We start from the raw sequence: 21,653 nt of genomic DNA, 5'->3' as shown, positions 1-21,653 counted from the left end.
AGCAAAACATTGATTTAGTTTGATTAACTATTCGTTCATTTGATTAATGACACATTCAATACATTAAACCCTTCACTAATTGCATTTATTGATTGAATTTTGGCACTTTTGGACCTTCATGGCGCGTGCCACTTATTTGTTGAATGGTACATTGTTTCAATCATTTTTAGCCTTCTCGGTCATCCATATCGTCATTGTGGAGAAAACATTTTGAACGTGTATTTTTACTTGCTTTTATTTTAGGTTATATATTACAGAATGTGGTCAGCTTCATTTAAAAACAAAAGAAAAAAATAATGTGCCTTTTACCTCTTTTTTTTTTCTATCGGTCCACAATCCGAATGACTAACTTTGTTAAACATCATTGTCTGCCCTCTAGTGGCAGAAACAAGTAATGAGTACTTGGAAGAGTTTGTGCCCGTGGTGCAATGGATCAGAAAACACGTTTGCATCCCATTATTTAGTGTGTTTATTTTCAAGTTTGCAACGCTTCGTTGGCGTTTTACGTCTCGATTCTGTTTTGTTTATATCAATACCAGCGTTGAACTCTATGCCTTAAGCATTATTGACATCTAGTGGCAGAAACAGAAAATACTGGCCGGAGGGTACAGAAGAATTAAAAAATAAAGTGCAGCTTTTAAGCACTGGATTTGCCATTCGGAGAAATGCGACCCAAAAAAAAGAGTCAACAGGTTTATTAGCTTATTACTCTTATTTAATTTTTATAGAAAGTCTCCCTGCAGGTATAAAACAAAACTAAATGAGGCGGTGCAGCACCCGGGCTGAACAATGCTGACAGGTCAAGGAAGAGCTGGAGAACAAGAGAAGAATACAGTTACAGTACAGAAAAAAAAAAAAAAAACAACTTTGACATTCCTTGTTCCCAAAGCTGTACAATCACAGAATCCCCATCAGACACATCGGTGATTAAAGTGGTTGCTAGAAGCTAAGCACAAACCACGCGGGCCTTTTATTTGAACATGCTACATGCTAACGTAGCTAACATTTCCTTGAGTCTTGCAAATGAAGCAACAGCACCCAGCGCCACGGAAACCTTGAGATGAATGCGAAATAAAGAGCGGTTTCAACATTTCAGAACGTATAGAAAGCCGTTGGCGCCTTCATTTCACGTACTCGATGAGCACATAAACGCCACCTTACGTTCATGACTGCAGGAGTAAATTCGAAAGCGTTTTTAAGCCCATAAACTTTGAGGTGGAATAGGAGGGTATGAAATGAAAGCTCCAAGAGCTTTGCACCCTGTCGGTCGGCCGAGTTCAAACCTGAGCTGTGTTTTTATTTACACGACGACATTTGCGTCAGCGAGGGAGTACGCTTGTTTTTGTTGGAAAGGGAAGCGTAATGGCGGGATGACTGGCGACCGCCATTTTTTTTTTTGTTGCTTGCATAAATCATCACGCCCCTACGCCGCCGCCCCCCGAGGCGAGACGAAGCAAAATTCGCAGGACGGCGAGAATTCAGAAGACGGTTGAGGTCACGTTCGTCGTTACCGTGACGACGGGGAAGTTAAAAACAAAGCATCCTACGTCTTGAAATGCTTGCGTGTGATGATGGCCTTTCCCGCGTTGAGCTTTATCTACACGCGCGCTGGTTTGCGCTTTTCTGATTGTCCAAAGCAAAAATCCACAAGTTGATCCCGGAAGAACGCCGCCGGCCGTCCAATAGGAAGAGTGCGGTCAGTGTGCGGGAGGGCGGCGGCCTCCGTGCGCTCCTTTATCATGGGCTCTTCCTGGGTTGCATCAGTAGTCTGTCCAAGGTCAGCTAGAGGTCAGAGTTGACGGGAGGTGAGGGGGTTCGGGGGCGTGGGGTTGACGTCACAGAGCGGTGGAAGTCAGCTTCTTCACACCCCTCCGCTGAGCCAACGTGGAGCAGCCCACCGGCTCCAGAACCGGCGGCACGTTCCTGTTCAGGGCCGAATAGGTGGCCGCCATGGCTCCCTGGAAGGCAAACGCGGGAGATGAAGTGGAGCGCGGCAAATTAACTGCTCGAGGGGGGACGCGGGATTTTTCATCCGTTCTTCCACAAACACTTCTTAACTAGATGTAAGACGGACGCTCGAGCGGGTCACCTTGACCAGGTGCGGCGCGTCCTGCCTGTTGAGCGTGTATTTGGGCAGCTGGTCCCGGTGCGTCACCCACGGGTGGCGCAGGACCTGACCGGCCGTCAGCCGCTGGTGGGGGTCCACGTGCAGCATCTTTGAGACCAGGTCCTGAGGGGCCACAAGGGCAAACTCACGATTCCGCCCGAGAATCGGAGGCTTTGGCCGACCCACCTTGGCCTCAGAAGACACAGAGTTCCAGTAGCCTCCCGTGAGCGAGAACTTCCCGCTGCCGATTCGGGCCAAAATCTCCTCGGGCGTGTCCTCGGGGCCGTTGGCGAACGGAGTGAAGCTGCCGAGAGGATGACGCGGTGAAGCGGTCAAAGGGAGAAGTCCCTTTGAAGACAAGCGTGAGCTTCGTCCCAAGCTTACCCCGTCAGCATGGTGTAGAGAAGCACTCCGAGGCTCCAGATGTCACAGGCTGCGTCGTAACCCTGCTTCTTCAGAACCTGGAGAGACGTGTACGTGACGCTCTTGTGACATCCTGAAGCACAGGTGTCAGACTCCGGTCCTTGAGGGCCGGTACCTTACGTGTCTCCCCAAAACACCCGACTCTGATGATTAGCTCATCAACAAGATCCGCCGGCTCTCGAAAAAGATCCTAATCATTTGAATCAGGGGTGTTTGAGAGAGAAGGACTGTAAACAAGCAGGATACCGGCCCTCCAGGACTGGAACCTAAACAAAACCTAAAAAAGGTCACGCGACGCACCTCCGGAGCCACAAAGTTGGCGGTGTAGCACGGCGTCATGAGCAGGCCGTTCTCCGCCCTCAGCTGCTTGGCGAAGCCAAAGTCGCAGATCCTGATGGACTCGGCGTTGCCGCTCTCGTCCACGTAGAGGATGTTGCTGGGCTTCAGGTCTCGGTGCACCACCTTCACGCCACGCAAGCAGGGCGTTACTCCCACATCAAGCTTTCTGTTTCTGTCTATGGGATTTCCCATGGCATGCTAGCATGTAACGTCAGGGTGCACGGGTACACCGTGCGTGTCGAACCGCTTTCAAAAAATATGTGTATATACACAGCGGGTATACGGCAGTTCAATGGCTAAATCCTGTTCTGAATCTGTCCTCTGTGGTATGAATCACGCACTCTCACGTCTTCATGTAATTCCAGAGCTGTGACATCACCAAAATCACACGACTAGGGATTTTGCTGCTTGCCTCCGGTTTATCCTGCTTTGGAGCTAGTATGACATCACCTCCGGTAGCCCTAGCAGTGGAGAGAGTAACTACACCTCGATGCCTCAAAAACGCAAAACTGGTTTTGAATCAAACTATGGCTGACGACTCCCTCAATGAATAATAGTAATGATAAAAGGCAAGGGGAGTTTGAAGGTAGACGAATTGGCGTACCCCCTGCACGTGGAGGTACTCCAGCGTCTTGGTGATGGTGAAGAGAACGGCGCTGGCCTCTCGCTCGGAGAAAAACTTCTGGCGCAGGATTTTGTCCAGCAGCTCGCCGCCCTTCATCAGCTCCGTCACCAGGAAGACGGAGCGCCCGTCGTCGTACACCTGAAGGCCGGAGGGATGCGGGGGTCACGTGACGCCACGGCAAGGGGGAGGTGACGCAGCTGCGAAAAGACGTCCGTCCCCACTCACGTCTTTGAGCGTGATGATGTTGGGGTGCTGGCCGTATCTGAGCAGGATTTCCACCTCCTCCGTGGGGTCCCGTTTGGCTTTGTTGATGATCTGCGAGAGGAGAAAACGTCCAAGGCGGGCGGGGGACGGAAGGCGGGCGGGGGACGGAAGGCGGGCGGTGCCGGGCGCCCCCCACCTTGACGGCGTATTCCATGCCGCTGCCCTTGTGCACGCAGCGCTTGCAGACGGAGTAGGAGCCCACGCCGATGTCCTCCTTCACGTCGTAGGCGTCGCAGAACTGCGACGTGCTTCTGTGGAGCTGCTGCAGGCCACAAAAAGTTCAATGTCAGTAACGAACAGATTTTCCTCTTCCCTGTGCTTTTTCATTTGACCTCCAGGTGGCGTGGCTCCCAGCTGAGACAAGACTGGAGCCAGAGTCCTGCAGTTTACTGTCTTTTGTATTATCTCTTTCAATCGGATTTTTGTCTTTTAATGAAAATATTAGGCCGTCGTCCTGACTGCCCTCCTCGCGTCACTATTCGCTTTGTTGCACCGCCTGTTTTTATTTGAATACCAACGTTTTATTATTGTTTTGTTTATTGATTTGACAGCATTTCCAAATTGCCGGTCATGCTTTTTGTTGGGATTGATTCACTACCAGTTAAAATGGCTCTACGACATCTATGTACAGGCGTCAATGGCAGTGAATACTCTTTTTGTTCGTTTGCTTTCTGTTGGACTCTTTCTTCTTTTGTTTCTTTTTGAATAGGAACCATGTCGAGGTTTTGTCCCCCAGAATGCTAAGAGTCTAGTTTTGAATTGAAAGGACGTTGATTTGATCCAGAGGTGCGAGAGTCCGCTTTTTTTGCAGCATAAGAAAAATTGCGCAGAATTATAGAAGCTAACTCTAAAAAACAGTAGTAAAATAGAGTGAAATTGGTTTGACAAAGTGTAATCAGGTCCTAAGTCACGCACCCGCACAGAGAGATATATTGTGCTGATGCGTGCCCCTAAATGGGGTGTGGCCCTGTCAGTTGTAAAAGGAGCTTAAAGTCAGTCTGGTTTGTTTCCCACATTTAGCCCAACCCTTGTCACTTTTTACTAATCCTCTTCAACAAAGCGCACGTGGCTCTCCTTTTTCTTTTACTTCAATCCGGGCATACTTATGTGACGCCCACTAGTAGGTCCAATCTTGGCTTGTGACACATAAAAGCAAAAAAACAGTCCGATTATGACTTTCGGTTTTCAGGACTTATGAGTCAGGGCCCTCGTTAAGTCAAGGCACGCTTTGTCACAGTAAGAGTCGCTGCGAGAGTCGCCGGAAGCCTCCAAAACTCGGCAGGGAGTTTTGGATCGCGGGAAGCGGAGCAAGTCCTCGTCAGCGCATGGCGCGAGTGCGCGCGTGCGCACCTGAACAATGGTGTTTGGCACGGGCTGCGTTTCCTCTTCTGTTATTGCCACAAAACTGAATCCCCGGAAGAGCTGATGGGCGTTGGCACTGGGCGGGACCCCCGGAGAATCTGACGCATAAAAGCACGCAAAGTTTGACTCCGGCTCGTTGGCGCGGCGACGGCGAGGGGGCGGGCTGACCGACCGCGGGGCGTTTTGGCGGTGAACTCCGGGTCGAAGTAGAAGGTGTCGTCGGGTCGTCCCGCCGCCGGCTTGAAGGGAGGTTGGAGCTCTCTGCGGAAGAGCTTCTGCGGCAGGACAGAGAAACTCGTGAGTGGCGGGGACGCAAGGAAGAGGTCGCACGAGGCAAACGGACATTCCAGTCGACGGTGGTGAAGAACTGATGCCTCTTGATCTCCTCCACGCCGTCCGGGCCGGCTCCTTCAAAACGTCAACGCCAACGGTTAGCGACGGCTAGGCGCGGACGAGACGAACGCAGCTGAATCGAGCTTCACCTAATCGGTTGGAAGGGTTGCGTTTAAAAAGGTTCCTGAGGAGACTCTGGGCCTCTGAACTTAAAAACTGCGGCATTCCCAGCTTGGCCCTGCGCGCGCACACAAGTCAAAGGCGTTTGAAGAAGACGAGTTGACGCGTGCTCGTCTTCCGACGCCATTGCGGACTCACTTGAGGATCATGGTCATGGTCTCTTTGCGGTCTTTGCCTTGAAACGGAAGAGTCCCCGTCAGCATCTCAAACTACGGGGAGAAGAAAAAAATCAGAAAGGAAGCCTGCAAAAACTCCAAAACTATTCCCGAATCAACTCTTACAGAAATAAGAACAAGGAGGAGAAAATAAGTCTATTGTCTAAGGCAGAGATCACCAACCACCTGTTGGAGGATGAACTGGGCAACTGCGATGTCTTTTTTAGTCAATAGCAAGTGGCAAAATGGTCGCCCGCTGATGATGAAGTGTGGTTAGGTTAGTGGTGGTGCATAAACCGTATGAATGCTAAAATCATTCCCTTTAAATTACAAACACAATTTATCTCAATAGTCAACAGAGGCTATTGCCACTTGTGTGAATCAAAATGGTGTCCTAAGAAAGTAAGAATATCACCTGGAATGACTCAGCGTACTAAGGTGGAAAACATGACAAAAGAACGTTTTCAAGTGAGCATAATCAAACCATCCAAAATGTTTGAGTCATACCAATGAATAACAGGGATTTTTATTTTTTCCAGTTGGGTCTCAATTGGCTGAAAGTGGATATGACAGAACAAAAGATGCCATGACAAAAAGTCGTCATCAAACGGGAAGGAAAAAAGACGAGAAACACACAGAGCAGCCCGGCCTCGCCATTCCGCACGTACCATCAGCACGCCGTACGACCACCAGTCGGCGCTGTGCGTATGTCCTCGCCGGTTGACCACCTCGGGCGCCATGTACTCCACCGTCCCGCAGAAGGAGTACGCCTTGTTCTGGTGGTCGATGGACTCCTTGCTCAGGCCAAAGTCTGGACCGGCAGAAACAGATTCGCGAGAGACGCCGAGACGCGAGCGTGGGCCCGGCGCCGTCAGACGACACACCTGTCAGCTTGATGTGTCCGTCCTCATCCAGCAGGATGCTAAAAGGACAAACGGTTCGCCATGAAGACGCAAAGCGTTTCCGACATGTCCGCCCGCCCGTGCGCGCGCGTACTTCTCGGGCTTGAGGTCCCTGTAAATGATGCCGAGGCCGTGGAGGTGATCCAGAGCCAGCGCCAGTTCTGCCAGGTAGAATTTCACATCCTCCTCCGTGAACATCACCTAGCACACACACGATGTAAACGGCGGTGAAGTGGATCCGATGTGGATTTGGATGGGGACGCGTTACCTCTTTGGAAAGCCTGGTGAAGAGGTCTCCTCCTCTCAGGAAGTCCAGGATCAGATAGAGCTTCCCCTCCGTCTGGAAGGCTGAGTGAGGAAAGGAAGCAATACGGATCACATGACACCGGCCCACTTCCCGTTGGGGGCGCTAAGGAGGGCCGCGATTGGCCGGATGGCGCCACTCACCGTAGTGCAGCTTGACGATGAAGGGATGGTTGACCTCCACCAGGATGTCTCTCTCCATCTTGGTCCTGACCCGGTCACGCACTGCGCGCAAAGTTGATCTTTCACCATCAAACACCGACATGGTGACTAGCTTTCCTGTCACGATGACGACACGTGTACTCGGGGTACAGGTGACGACCAATCACGGCTCACGTGAGCCTAACCCTAACCGGCACGAATCGCACACAGAAAAGATCATTTTCTGTGTCGTTTGAATGGAAAGCTGCAGTATCTCTCGAGGTGTTGACTGGGAGTCTTTCTACCTTTGAGTGTAGCTTTCTTGAGGACTTTCATGGCATAGAGTTGGCCGGCGTCAGGACCTGTCACCTTCCTCACCAGGAACACCTAAACACCGCGCACACGCGCACACACACGTCAGCCTGCACGGTGTGACTTTTGCACTCTTATCAGACAAATTGCTCATCCGTAAACACGATGACACTCGGCGGGAGCGCCAAGGGCCCTCGGCTGCCCGTCTCCACGGCAACGCGCCCACCCACCTTGCCAAAGGAGCCCTGACCCAGGACTTTACGCAGTTCAAACTGGCGAGGGTCGGCCTTCTCGCATCCCTCCTTCACGTGGTGGGTGATGCTGATCTCCTTGAAGGGGCCGTCGTCCTGGGACGCAAGCAAAGACGCACCTTCAACTGGTTGCCAGCCAATCGCGGGGCACACAGAGACGAAGGACCGCTCACGCATCCGATCACACCTGAGGACAATTTAGTATGTCCAATTCACCTACCATGCAGGTTTTTGAAACGTGGCGGTGCCAGCCGCAGAAGCCGGCGTGCCGGGAGAGAACCCGACGCGGGCTCGGGGAGAACACGCAAACTCGAAGGCCGGAGCCAGGCGGATTTAAACTGGGGCCCTTGAACTTTTGAGGCGGACGTGCTAACCGCTGCGCTGCGGAGCTGCCCTCGGTAACAACTAATCACGGCTAACTTGTTTTCTCAGTTTGCTGATGTGACGTTCACAAGTTGAGTCGTGATTGGTCTTTATCTGAGGCCTGAGCGACTGTCATTTTCAGCTGACAAATGTGACAAAATGCCGCGGAATTCATATTCCACAAGCGTACAATGAATTAGAATATCGCGTTTAGAGATGTTATCAAAGGGGCGTGGCCAAATGTGTGACATCTGTAACACAGCTGACGAGTCGGCGCAAGACAGCGAGATCCACAGACGAACAAAGACAAATGATTTTTGGCAATGCATTTCTGCCCGCTTGAGTGAAATGGAACCATTTCACGCGGCACCCCTGTCAATCTGTCACTCTGCGGTCCTTGAGGTTTTGCCTTGGAGGAGGTCCGACCGGTGAGCGCCCGGCAAAAGTCGCAGCAGGGATCGTGGGAAATAATTGGAAAACGGCGAGCGGCGGCGACAGGTGGAGCAAGCCTCGGGAGCGCGCGGTTGCCATGGACGACGCCCCCGGTACCCGCTCGGCGTAGCTAACGGCCCTCCTCCTTCCCCTCCCCGCCGCGTACCTGGACGTCCCAGGTGGCCGAGCGGCGACGGGTCCCGCGGTCCAGGGCGCGGCCCGGGCTGCGCGGCGACAACATGCTCCTGCGCGGCGACGGGACTGAGCGGTACTCAGCGCCGCCGCCGGCTTCTGATCATTCTTGACACTTCTTCTTTTTTCTCTCTCGCTTACTCACTCATAGACGGAGCTTGTCCTCCCTCCTTCCCGCTTCTCCTCCCGCCTCCTTTGCGCACACTTGCGCCGCGACAATTAGCCGATTCATCGATTGGTATTTTTGACCGTCTGTTACCCGTTTTGGGAACTCATTTACAGGCCGTGCCAATAGTTAAATAACGACTTCATCGTGCTATTTAAGCAAAAGTGTAGGTTTTTTAAAAGGCTATGGAATTTAAATTTACGCTAAACTGATTATCAGTACTGTACATTATTGTTGTTTGAAAATTTAGCACAGGATTTATTTTTGAATGAAATAAAAGCTTCTTACAATACATATGTGCTGGGTTAATTACTTCAATTCAAACTGTAATTTTCTGGAATAACTGGGGAAATATTTGGTCATATTGCCCTTCCGTCAAATTGCCCAAATCCCTTGAATTTTAATAGCTGACTTGTAAATATTGTATTTGTACAGTCCTCCATAGAAGCAATTGTATTGCCTTTGTGGTAAAAAAAAAAAGAGCTTTTACTTACACTACTATACTATACACCAGGGGTGTCAAACTCATTTTTTTATTATGGGCCACTTAGGAGTTATAGTTTCTGTTCGAGGACCGTAATGACTAGTAAGTCAAATATATTTTAAAATTCATCACACACTTTGCTAGTTTTGAAATCAGAGGCTGGTAAAAGCTGTTCAAAAAAAGAGATTGGGAACAATTTGGGTTTTTCATTTTTCCCCAAAGCAAAACGGTGACTTTTGGGGTGATTGACGTGTTGATGTTGCTTTGGTCAGTGCACTGATTCTTCCTCTTGTTGGAGGTTTCGTATGAGCATTCACAGAAGTCTTCTTTCGTGAAAAATCAAATGTTTTTCAAATTCAAGAAATAGACATGTGAGTCGCGTTCAAAGTCCCCGCAGCTCTGATTGGCCAAGCGGGGCGCATCGTCACCAATTGACACGATGGGTCGGGTGACTTGACCTCCTCGGCCGAGACCGAACCCTTAAGGTTCGATGGAGCAGCCGGACGGTTAGTTTGTGCGGCGCAACGGTGACCGACGGCGTCGACGCTTTGAAACTCTGAGGAATGTTGACATTTTCAAATGCGCGCGTAGGCGTGAGTCACAACACAGATGGCGGCGGATCAGAGCCCGAGCGGCGGCATGCTCATGCGGCACCTCTTAATCACGGGATTAAACGTGCAAAGCCGGCGCCTGTGCCCGAAAACACACAAATTCAAACGCCGGGACGCCACTCGGGCGGGCGGCCTCGCCCGTCGCCGTAAGCCACTCACGGTCCGGTCCCTCCTCGCGGCCGTCCCGGGGGGCAGCACGAGGCGCCGGAGCGCTTTCAGTCGGGCCCTCAGCGCCCGCAGGAGCCCGGTCGCGGCGCACACGCGCGCAGGCTTGGCGCGAGGCGCGCCGTGTGTCATCGCGTGGAACCCGCGGCGGCAGAGCGCCACTTGTTTGTGGGCGCTCTTGATGAGTGCGAGCCCTGTGAGCCAAGGGGAGATGTGGGGTGGGGGGAGCGGGATTCCCCAAACTCTCCTCCCCTTCTGACTCACAGCTGTAACCTTTCGTCCAGAGTTTCCATCAGGTGTCCTGGAGATTTCCCCCAACTCACACACATGCGCGCGCGCTGCCCAATGACAGAGAACCACGAGTACCAAGAGTCCACCCCCCCCAAAGTAGAACTCAATGTCTCACAATGACCACACTGTGGTCCACATGAAGAAAATAGCTTTCCCAGACCACTTGAAAGTTTAACAGTGTAGATTCTTCTCAAAGACATCAAAAAGTAGAAGGAGGAGGAAAAACGACAAACACCGATTGGGTTCTAATCAAGTAAAGGAACACCTACAGTAAATTGTTGAACTGGTCTAACCCTAACCTTAACCTTGCAGAAGATAAATATGCGCCTGGAAATTTGCTATTCTGTCTGCCTGTATGTGTTGCTACACCATTTGTGTTCACAATTGCTACGGCTTTGGTGGTTTTGCGAGCCGATCTGTAGCGTTTTGGGTTACATGTTAGCATTAAGCTGGCAAACGTTCAAATAAGGACACAAGGCTTGACATGCAATGTATAAAGATTTGTATAAAACCTGAGAAAACATGAAAAAGGTACAGATATATCATTTTGATCTTTTGTGAAATGTGAAGCTCAGTGTTGCCGAATAAGTTGTTTGCTCGTTTCATGCCAATTACTCAGTCACAATGATGTTTATTATCCATTGTCTGGTTTTCGTTTCTGAGGCCGGCCTGCACGTCGCTTTCCGCCCGGGGCCCCCGGGGGGAGTCAACTTGCTCCCCGTCAGGGACTTGTGCGATCCGGAGCCTATCCCAGCCGACTTTGGCAAAGAAGACCCGAAACGAGTAACGGTGAGTTGTTTTGGGGAGGGCGCCAAACCCGGCCGTCCGCTCGCCACAACCTTCCAACTTCCACCAGCCGCGCACGACGTGCACGATGCGGGTCAAACGTCGGTGACGGCCGGATGACATTTCTAAGATTACCTGCACCTGTTGTCGCCCTCCGCGCCAGGACGCGCTTGCACTCCCCCCGCATCCGAGCGCAGCGGAACAAACGACACCGTCACAGAGGTGATAAACAATGTACACAGTGCGTGAACACACACACACCGACACAAAGTGAAAATGCGTTTCCGTCGTTCATCAATTGAAATCGTGTGTGCGGCATAGCATCACAGATCGAGCGGCGCTGGGATTCCATTCCACACAATCTGCAACCTCTAATCCTGTTACGCAATCAAATTAACAGGCTGGATGGCCGGCGTGCGCAAACGCACACATCAGGGTACTTACACACACTAGCACACGCATGCTGCATGCGCACACACATTTGGGATTTGTCAGGTTCGAGGGTGGAAGTGAATTTCCGCTCGCTCGGACACCATGGATCCGATAACGGACACACACGCACAGAAACATACCGACACTAAAAAGTCATAACATTTGGAATTTAACTTTAAAACGGCATCTTTTTCTTTTCAAATTAAGAGCAAAACAAATCGGAATAACTCATGTTGTGGTATCTTCTTTAAAAAATGTGCTATGCCTTTATAATGTTTGGTTTTATACAGACGCACATTCATTGTGTCATTTTCCAGTAAATGAGCCAAAGATGAAACAGATGCTGTTGATGATAAAATATTTAGAGATATTACCCTGTTTTAAAGCTTTTTTTTCCCCACCCATACAAAAATGCTTGGTGCTAGCTTTGGGAAAAAAAGGTAAAGAAACATTGACTTAGGGGATTTCTATTGAAATGTAAAATCAAATCCGAATGACAAGTTACCAGTGTTAAGATTTTGCAATAATGCAAAAACTGGTTTAAAAAAAGAAAAAGAAACATCTTGGCAGATAAGAAGCATATTTTGGCTTGATTTGAACTTGCGGCCTTGAAAAACGGAACCCCGCCGGCAGCGCCACCTATGGAAATGTTGACAAAATGAGCGCGCGAGAGGCCTCCCGACAAAAGCGAGGCGAGATCGATGATGGGGAGCAGAGTCAGGATGTCATCATTTATTCAGGAGCCGGCAACAAGCGCACACTCAATCACTTTGACGTGGCAACACTTGCATCAACGTGCTGGGCAGCCGGCTGGATAACGCTATTATTATCATATATAGTCAATCCTTCCTGCGTGAAAATTCAAAATACAGAAAGACCACAGTATGACCATATCGATTTCACGGTAAAGAATCTGGAGGCTATCGCTTAACCTTACTCTCGAAATAACAAGTGACTCATCAAAATGCTGTTACACAAGCAGTTTTTTTTGAGAGGATAAAGAATCTATGGCATGTATTGCTATATTGTGTCTGTGTGTGTTGCCGCACTGTTTGTGTTCAACACATTTGCTGCTTAAAGTGTAATAGTGGCACCAAATGGCGCTAATTGGTAGCTATAAAGTGAGCTGTGTTTTGCAAATCAGTGATTCTCAAACTGGGTTAAGTGAAGGCATTACAGGGGGTACGCGAGGACAGGGTTTCCGCAGGTATCAAAGCTAATTTCATGCTTTTGAATAAATTGACAGGAACGGCACATTCTTCCGATGTCACGCAATCTACGCTCTGCCGTTTCACATGTTGGTTTCGAAGTTTAGTACATCAGCAAAAGATACCACAGCAATCTGTTTTGAGCCTTCAAAACAGTTCTGAAAAAATATTATTTTTATATTTATAACATGCACCAAACAAAGATTGAGAAGCACCGCTATAAATGATAACTATTAAACCTTTAAGCTAGCTTGAAAAAAGACCAATTTTTTTAAAGAACGATCTAGCCGTTCCTAGCTTTTTCTCCTTCAAATTTCATGAAACTCATGGCAATGTTCTATCCTTCTAATTTGTGATTACAAAACCGCCCCAAAAAAGCGGCAGTTAATAGTATCGGCTGCCATCGTAACAACCGATACCTTCAAATCAGGTCAAAAGGATGCCAATACTCGGTATCGGTACCCGCCCATCCCTAAGCAATATATTGGGAGCGCCATGGGTTACCAAGGATATCGTGGGGCGTAGATGGCAGATTTGGGGTCGTGTTTAAGGGCGCGAAAATATGACAGGGCTTTCCATTGCTTTTGCAACAATAGCAATCAAGTGGATGGGCTTATGACTAATGGGGCCGAGTGTCAGTACAGTGCGAACGCGAAATGACTCAGCCAATCTAGTCATGGCACATTTTCCTCACAGCGGCAAGGAATGCTGGGAGGAAACAACAACGGGTCAGAGGTGCGCGTTGCCACGGCGACGGGTCCACAAAACACACACACCAGAGTGCCATCCTGTATTGATGGACAGTGGAGACTTTTTAGCGCTGGTCTGTGGTACCCCCTCGCACACAGCCGCCCCTTCTTCACTCATTAGTGGAATCAAAGCACTTCATGGCTTGCCAACGGAGCCTCTCCAAGCCCCTTAATTATGCTCACGAATGCGACTATCGAGTTGAAAACCAGCCATCCCTTTTTGGGGGCGCATTGTCCTCGTTACGGCCGGCGGGTTTTGCCACACCTTCGACTGGTCCCCGGTCAATCGCGGGGCACAAATTGACAAACGTGCATTCGACGGCATGTGTATTGCATTCGATGTCACGTTCACAGACAAGTTGGGAGTTTGGGGAATTCGGAACACTTGACGCAGACGCTTTCAAAGCAGCGGGCGCGCTCAAGGAATGAAGCCTGTCACTGTCATTGTTTGTCTTTTCCTTTCTTCTCTGGCGTTTGCTCGAAGGATCTCATGACAAAATGGCAAGAGGGCTGGCGTCTTATGCAGCAAATCCATCCGGGCACGAAAACATACACGCATAGCTGTCATTCTCCGCCGCTAATGTTGCCAAACAGGACGGCGCACAAACACTTTGCAACCAGTTAGACGTGTACTATAGCTGCGCCACATAGACAAACACACACACTAACACGCAAACTTCAAATCATATCAACGGTCTTTGTACTCACAAAACAATTTATTGCACTGGTAGAACGACAAACCTCGGTGTCTGACTCGGCCTTTTCCACTCCTGGTGCCATCATTAGACTGCGAGTATGCAATTAAGTCTTGCAAAAAACGCTTACTAGTAAGATACACTTGTTCTACTAGAGCAGCGGTTCTTAAATGGGACGGAAGTGAAGGCATTTCGGGGGAACGCGAGATTTCAATGGGGTTTCTTCAGGTATCGGCAAAACTAATTGAATACTTTTCTGTGCCGTGAAAAGAACAGCTAATTTTTCTTTTCGAATTAAGATCAAATCAACTGGAACATGATTTTTGACACACATACACACACACACACACGCAACATTAGAAGTGCGCAGCTCTTTGTATATACTATGTGGAATTATTTGCCTCAAGCTACGAATACATCTCGTCACACAAAATTCTAGTAAACAACTAAGCTAAAAACTAGTTAACAAGTCACACTTCATTAATAGCAGCAAGATCACACAGATGTCAACCAATGCGGAAACGTCAAAAACATTCCGAATGCGACACAGTCCTTCTGCTAGCGCGCCCGAGTTAATCCACGGGTGCGCAACCTGCCCATATCAGCACGCGGGCAACATGGCCTTCGGCTGGCTGCACGCGATCCCGAAAAGTGAACGGCGCTTGCTACCTGAAGCCGGCGTCTCCTGGCGTGCAGCAAAAGCGTCTTCATGGCGCTGGTTCAGCCTATCATGGCGCCGCCAACGCGTCAAATCAAAGTTGGAGGGACAGGAGCCCAACCAAAGCCGCATGCACGCGCGTACGCCCGCCCGCCCGCACGCACAGGAAGGCCTGCCAGCTGCTCATCATGTCCTGTCATTGTTTCCCTGGCAACAACATCTGCGCAGGAAGGCAGACATCTGGCCGCAAATCTACCCGTCTGACACACACACACACACACACACACACACACACGCGCAGCATCCATCCAGGGTTTGCATGCTTGCGTGAATAATTATGAGCATGGAGTTAAAATTCTGTGATGGCCAACAGGTCTTTGAACGCATCATCAATCTTGCACAACGCTCGAAATTCCACGTGTGCCAGCGAGGGGGAGGACGCAGGGAGGAAATGAAAGCAAGTTCGGAGCCCGGGTGTCAAATTCCTGCTCAGGTCAGCGCAAGCCCGGCCCGGCAAATACTTCTCCACTTTCGTGTCGGTTTGCCATCACTTTGACTACAATCTGTTGGACGGGACAAAAGTTCTCAAGTTCGTTTTTCGATTGTGCTCTAATGCAGTGCTTCAGTGCATTTTTTTTTTTTTGATAACGCAAAAACACTCGAATGCATGGAATGCTGTGTTTGTTTGTAACATTGCGATGTAGGCAGTGTTGGTGATGGGATTAGCGACACACACGACGTCCTCGCAAAGACAGTGTGTGGAGATGCTGTGATTGGTCGCTTCCTGGAAAGAGACGCAGCGAGCGAGCGAGAGAGAGCTCCAAGTTCAGGAAGGCGAGTTGGACACATTACATCATCACCCTGTGACCTCTCACAATGGCAACACCCACAATGCACTGCGCTCAGCACACCACCACGCCTGGTACAGGGTTCACTCACACACACACACACACACAAACACGCACACCCACTTTGATTTTTAAAACTGTTCCATTTTTTTTCCCTGTCGCAATCAATAGCGATGTGAGACGCACACACCTGACTGAGCAAGTATTTCATCTGCGTGTGTGTGTTTAAAAAGACAAAGGCCGCAGAGAGTCAGCCCAGATGGGCGCACAAGATTAAACGCCATCTGCCAAAGAGTGCCACATGCAAACACACACACACACACACACACGGACGCACGCACACAGGAAGTTGTGACATGATGTATGATATGTGAAAAAGGAGTGGCCTAATAAGGAGCGCCGTTCATATTTTTAGCTTTGGTGAAAGAGGCCATGGCTCCCTCTCTTGAATAATTAACGCTTCCTTTGATCATCCGTCTCGAAGACCCGACTGAAGGCCGCAAATAAGGGTCCACACATGCGCTCTGCGTCTACGTTACTTCAACTGACGGGAGCCCGCTACTGCGGGACAAGTGAGCCTCTCAGGAACATTTACCGTCTTTTGTCATCTCAATACTTGGCCGAGTGACCTCATACACACGCTACGCACACAGACCCGCATCTGAGATGCAGCAGATGGCAGCAGACGTGTGTGGGTCCACCCCAAGAGAGCGGCCATGCTCCTAATGTGATCTGGAAGCCATTTTCTGTCCACACCAGGGGCATCAGTGGACCAATTTGAAACATTCAAGCTAAAGACCTCACTTTTTTTTTTTCCCCGCACAATGTGATGTCCATAATATGACTGTGCTTTAAAGGCAAGGGTGTCATAGAGTAACCTCATTATCCCAATTTAACCTGACTATACACACACACACACACACACAGGATTCGTATGTACACACAGGCTTGTGCCTCTAAGTGGTAAAGGCGTGTGTGTTCATGTGTGTGTGTAAGCCAAGCACTCTGGAGGGACAAGTAATGACTACTCAGCTCTTCTCAGACAGACGATCCATAAGCCATCTCCTCTGCATTTAAAAATCGATGCCTGCAGCTGCCAGCAACACACACGCACACACCAACTAGAACCTTTTGTGCTTTCCGAATGAGCCCTAAAGCAGAGACTTGGGGGGTGAAGTCAAGTTTGAGCGTATACACAAGCCAGCAGTATTATTATTATTATGAATTCCTAGCAGTCTATCTATTTGTACTGCTTCCAGTACAGTATGTTATATGTTTTCGTCCAATCATATTTCAATCTGTACGTGCCGCCACGTCAATGTCATCAGACAAGAATGAAAATGAAACCCGCGTTGTTTTTGACAGCTCCCCGCCCCCGAAAAACCATCAGATCATATGGATCGACGTCGTCGTCGGTCGGACAGTCCTTCAAGCGGCGATATCGGTAACTTAAGTTATACTGGGCCAGTCCGGCGCTGACCTTTTGACGATCTCAGCATTTTCCTGCCCCCTGATTGGTTAAAAAAAGGGAAGCCAATTTGGGCAAGCCAAAACACTGTCATTAGCGATCTGCACACATGAATACGTTTGATGATAAAAAGTAGGAAAATGAGGAGGATCATAAAAGGGGGAGGTTTATCCTCGAGCGGCCTCGCTCGCACACGCGAAAAAGAACGACCGCGGCGGCACTAACGAGCCAAGCTTGTGTATGCTTTGGTATGAGTCACAGCGAGCGTCACTCTGGAAGCGGCAATTATCCCGCAGGAGTGGGAGTCAACCCACCACTCGTTTGTCAATCACGCGCACACGCGCGGGTGGCACGCACGGCGCATGAGAAACTCACGTTGCAGTGCGTCACGCCGTCGTCCTCGCCCACCGAGTCCTCCAGGTCGTTGTGAGCGTCCTGGAAGCATGCAGAGGTCAAAGGTTAACATGGCAGGTGCTTCCTGTGTCTGACAGCACTAAGCCAAGCTAAATTGGGTCTTTTTTTTTATCCTAACTCTTCATTTCCCGTGCATAAATAATGTTACGTTCTGGATCGATATCCTCACGATAATTGTCTATATAATTAGAAACAACAAGTCAGTTCAATGTGCGTTCATGGTCGGTTTGACATAACTGGAGATTTGCTCCTGAGCCTCTAAAGTTTTTGTAGGAATCTAAATCAGAAAGATTTGACATGTGTTTGCATGGGAGTGCTTCATTCTGAAAGGTGACATCCCAGTGATAGAGGGTGTGCACATTTATCCAACAACTTTTTCTCATCAACTGATTTGTGCAGCTTATAGAGGAACCCTCGCCCCCTTTTTTTTTTAAGATTAAAAAAAAAAACATTGAATAGGGGTGTGTAGACTTTTTCTATGCACTCAACCAGCCATGCTGCAGGGCCCGCAAAGTGGCGTGGGCCGGAAGCGAAGAAGCAGAAGCGCAGAGAGGAAGCGGTCTGCCGTACGGCGGCGGTTTGGCCGTCTGACGACTTCCCTGCTGCGATTGCGACGCCGTTAGTCCATGGCTACTTGTAAAAAAGCGGGCTTCCCGCCAAGGGAACCACCGGCACGGCAACAGTGACGGCACGGAGCTGAAAAGCAGGCGGGGGCCGTGGCGGCGAACGGGAGAATCGACGCCGGCGGGGCGGGAAGCGCCCGCGACGTGTCGCGGCACGCTGCGATATTCCGGGAATGAGGCCGATTTGCCTGGAGTGAGGCCGCCTTTCATTTTGAATGTCAGCGACGTATACAAGCGCTCACTTGACCACCAGTAAAAGATGCAATTTTTCCAGGAGCTAGTAAGCCTTTGCCTCCACTCGTCTGACAACAACTTATGTATCCTAGTAGCCAGGACAACAATATGTTCCTAGTATATTTAGTCACACAGTAAATTTGTACTAGATAACGTCTAGAGCACAGGTGTCAAATTCTTCTGGACGAGGCAGTATGTTGATTAATCCTTGCACCTCTAATGTATTTGTGCTACTTGTATGGCATGGTAGTCCTGTTAGTGTAAAGAGCCCCACAGTCGTGGGAATAATGTTTACTCGAAAGACAAACGCGTTGCACTTGTGTGCTGAATTGTCTTACTAGAAAGGACAAAGCATACTAGCGCGTGGACCTGCAACACGGAATCAAAGCTGACAGTTATCCACGCGCGCAAGCTTAAAGGTCAAAGTTCATCATTGCCTCCCGAGTGGGAAAAGGTCCAGATGCCGGCAGCCAGGCTCGCGACATTCTGTGAGTCTGCCGCGACCGATCAGGTGGGACCAATCTTCACAAAGTGACGCCGCAGGCCGTCACACAGGAAATGGCCGCGCGCACGGCGCTGCAGTCGCACCACGCGCAGGAAGCGGACGCGCTTATGCAAGCTCCTTCCTGAATCACGCGGCATTGACGCCTCCTTTTTGTTGCTGAGATTTCTCAAAACTTGCAGAACTGGTACACGCGCACGCGCGCGCCACTGACTCAGTTGGTGGAGCAATCCCACACTTTTCTCCAAAGCTTTCCTGCGTACATTCATTCTTTTGCATAACGCCACCAAGCCGCAGAATAGAATCTGGAGCGAGCATGAGATCGTCTTTTGCCTTTCGGCTTCTATTGACCTCCGACGACCATTGGGTCCAATTCATGTCATTCGCTGGTCAGCAGATGTTTTTCAGAAAAAATAAAGATCTTCCGTTTCAAATGTCTTTTACATGCGTGTGAATGCCTCTTCAAATGTGTCGCGTTCAGTTCTCACGCACAGACAGTACTGTACATTGTTTAATAAAGAAAAAAAGTCTACACACCCCTGGTCAAACACAAGTTTCATGATGGAAAAAAGAAGACAGTTTAAAGCGTTTCAAAACGCTCATAATTAGTAATGTGACCTAAAGTTCATACGAGTTATCTTCTGGGGAAGTAAAAAAATAACAAAACTGATATTTAGTTGCAGAAGTGTGCACATGTTGGAGTGCTCACATTCATACGCACGCCAAATGAGAGTGCAATAATTAAAACACTGTACTTTAAGTTTTTTTTTTTTTCTCGCGTGTTCTGACAAGTTTTCACTTTCACTCTCTAGTTCCTACATTTGAAAACTGACATCAACAACTTCAGAGAAGGCTTGCTACTCCTTTGAAAGCATTGTCATTGTGCCGTGTTACTTCATTCATTTTTGTTTTAACTTTCACTTACGTAGACGAGGGAAATCTATTTTTACCGGAGTCTGTTTTAGTACCGGGCCGCTCGGCGGAGGAGCGGTTAGCACGTTCACCCCACAGTTCAGGGACCCGCGTTTGAAGCCAGCTGCCTCCGGCCTTCCTTGTGGAGTTTGCATGTTATCCCCAAGCCCGCGTGGGTTGTCTCCTCCCACACTCCAAAAACATGCATGGCATGTGTATTGGACATACCAAATTGTCCATAGGTGTGATTGGGTGGTTGTTCATCTCTGTGTGCCCTACAGTTGGGAAGTCACTTGAGATAGGCGCCTGCAACCCTTGTGAGGATAAGCAGCTCTAGAAAAATGGATGGATATTTAAGCACCTTTGATAGTTGACAGTAAAATGTTACTTCTACTAGCGTAAATTTGACTCTGTTTTTTTAATTTACTTGCGTGTATTGTATTTTTGGACTTTTCCATTCTTTTTCCACACGAGCACCTGTACTTTTGCCAAACCGTAACAATGCATTATTTTTTTTGCACTTTAAAGTCTGTTTTTTGTTGCGTTTACTCGATGACGGGATTTGAATAGGTCGCCTTTTCCCCTCCTACTCGAGTACAGTGTTATGATTTCAGTCAAAATTAATTGAAACTTTTGTACTTGAGTGCGTTTGAGAGTGCAGTTTCCAAAGTTGGCGTTAAAAGGGTACATGTGACTTTTGCCGGAGTGAAGTGCCACTTGCATTAAAGTGCGAGTATTTGAGCCGCTTGGGGGCTTTTATTGTTCAAGTCGGATGTTGAAGGCGACTCACCTCCCCCGTCGTGCCCCCCAGCGGCATCTTCTGCCAGGGATCGGCCAGCTGGGCTAGCGGCATCTTGTCCTCGCTCTGCCTCGACTTGTCCTCTCACCTCCCGCTTTCACTTGCTCTTCCAGTCCAGTCCAGCCCAGCCCAGCCCAGCCCAGCCCAGCCCAGCCGCACTCACTTTCTTTCCTCTCGCCTGGGTCAAATGTTTTCAAGCTAGTTCCGCCACACTTGGCCGGTGATCGCCGACCCGCCGCGGAGCTCTCGAAGCCGAGCGAAGGCGACCTATCCGCGGGTGTGTGGTGGCGCCGAGTCCGCCGCTTCCTCCGGAAGGACGAGCATGAGAACCGGCGACGAGGACGTCCGTTTTCGCCTCCGACAGAACCGCGGCCACATGTAACAGTCGACTATCACTAGTGGAGTGGATGTGCCGCCCCCTCCGTCTGTTCTCGCTTCTCCCCCTGCGCTCTCTCGCATTGACTTCCTGTACTTCCCAATATGGCGGCCGGTGTCGGCTTACCTGTGCTGCTTCGTCACCATGGCGGAAATGAGTCGGCACGGTTTTAATTGTCAAATAAATCACTTGTCCTGGCGAAAGTGGCTCGTACGGACTTCTTTTAAATCACTTTCGGAGGGGGGGGGGGATAAATTCTATGTCCGAGTACTTATAATGCAACTTCTTAATTAAAAAAAACTTGAGTACTTGTAACATACTAATGCTACTTTTATTTTTGTTGCATTTTTAGCCTGCTCATGTGGTGGTTTGTTTTGGGTTGTCTGTTGTGTCACGTGACGGTTTCCCAGGAGGAACCACCGGCGACGTTAAACTCCATTTGACCAATCAAATCGCGCCATTCAGTAACGTGACACGGAAGCAACCTTTAAAGGGGTTATTTGTATTGAAGTTGTATTTGACAAAATGCTTTTTTTCACATTACTATT

General features: G+C 49.4%; 1 protein-coding gene across 2 annotated transcripts; it reads right to left on the bottom strand.

The window, feature by feature from the left end:
• Positions 1 to 693: 693 nt before the first annotated feature.
• rps6ka3b (ribosomal protein S6 kinase A3b) lies at positions 694 to 21,206 on the bottom strand. Of its 2 annotated transcripts, XM_088401576.1 has the most exons (22): positions 20,721 to 21,206; positions 17,621 to 17,680; positions 7,677 to 7,793; positions 7,440 to 7,521; positions 7,138 to 7,218; positions 6,959 to 7,038; positions 6,785 to 6,891; positions 6,673 to 6,710; positions 6,457 to 6,599; positions 5,772 to 5,842; positions 5,603 to 5,691; positions 5,464 to 5,528; positions 5,293 to 5,395; positions 5,109 to 5,218; positions 3,895 to 4,020; positions 3,720 to 3,809; positions 3,474 to 3,632; positions 2,831 to 2,992; positions 2,492 to 2,568; positions 2,294 to 2,411; positions 2,090 to 2,230; positions 694 to 1,958 (listed from the first exon to the last, which is right to left on the bottom strand). In XM_088401576.1, the coding sequence occupies exons 1-22, from the start codon at positions 20,781 to 20,783 to the stop codon at positions 1,836 to 1,838; spliced, it is 2,205 nt and encodes a 734-aa protein (XP_088257702.1). In that variant the 5' UTR covers positions 20,784 to 21,206; the 3' UTR covers positions 694 to 1,835. The 2 variants fall into 2 exon arrangements, with proteins under 2 accessions (XP_088257702.1, XP_088257701.1); XM_088401575.1 differs by lacking the exons at positions 17,621 to 17,680; positions 20,721 to 21,206 and adding an exon at positions 10,105 to 10,257.
• Positions 21,207 to 21,653: the final 447 nt, after the last annotated feature.

Source organism: Hippichthys cyanospilos, chromosome 19, assembly GCF_059441005.1.
Source record: "Hippichthys cyanospilos isolate Australia breed blue-spotted pipefish chromosome 19, RoL_Hcya_1.0, whole genome shotgun sequence".
NCBI lineage: Eukaryota > Metazoa > Chordata > Actinopteri > Syngnathiformes > Syngnathidae > Hippichthys > Hippichthys cyanospilos.
Note: the sequence above shows the minus strand (reverse complement) of the source record. Positions and strands in the feature narration are given on the sequence as shown.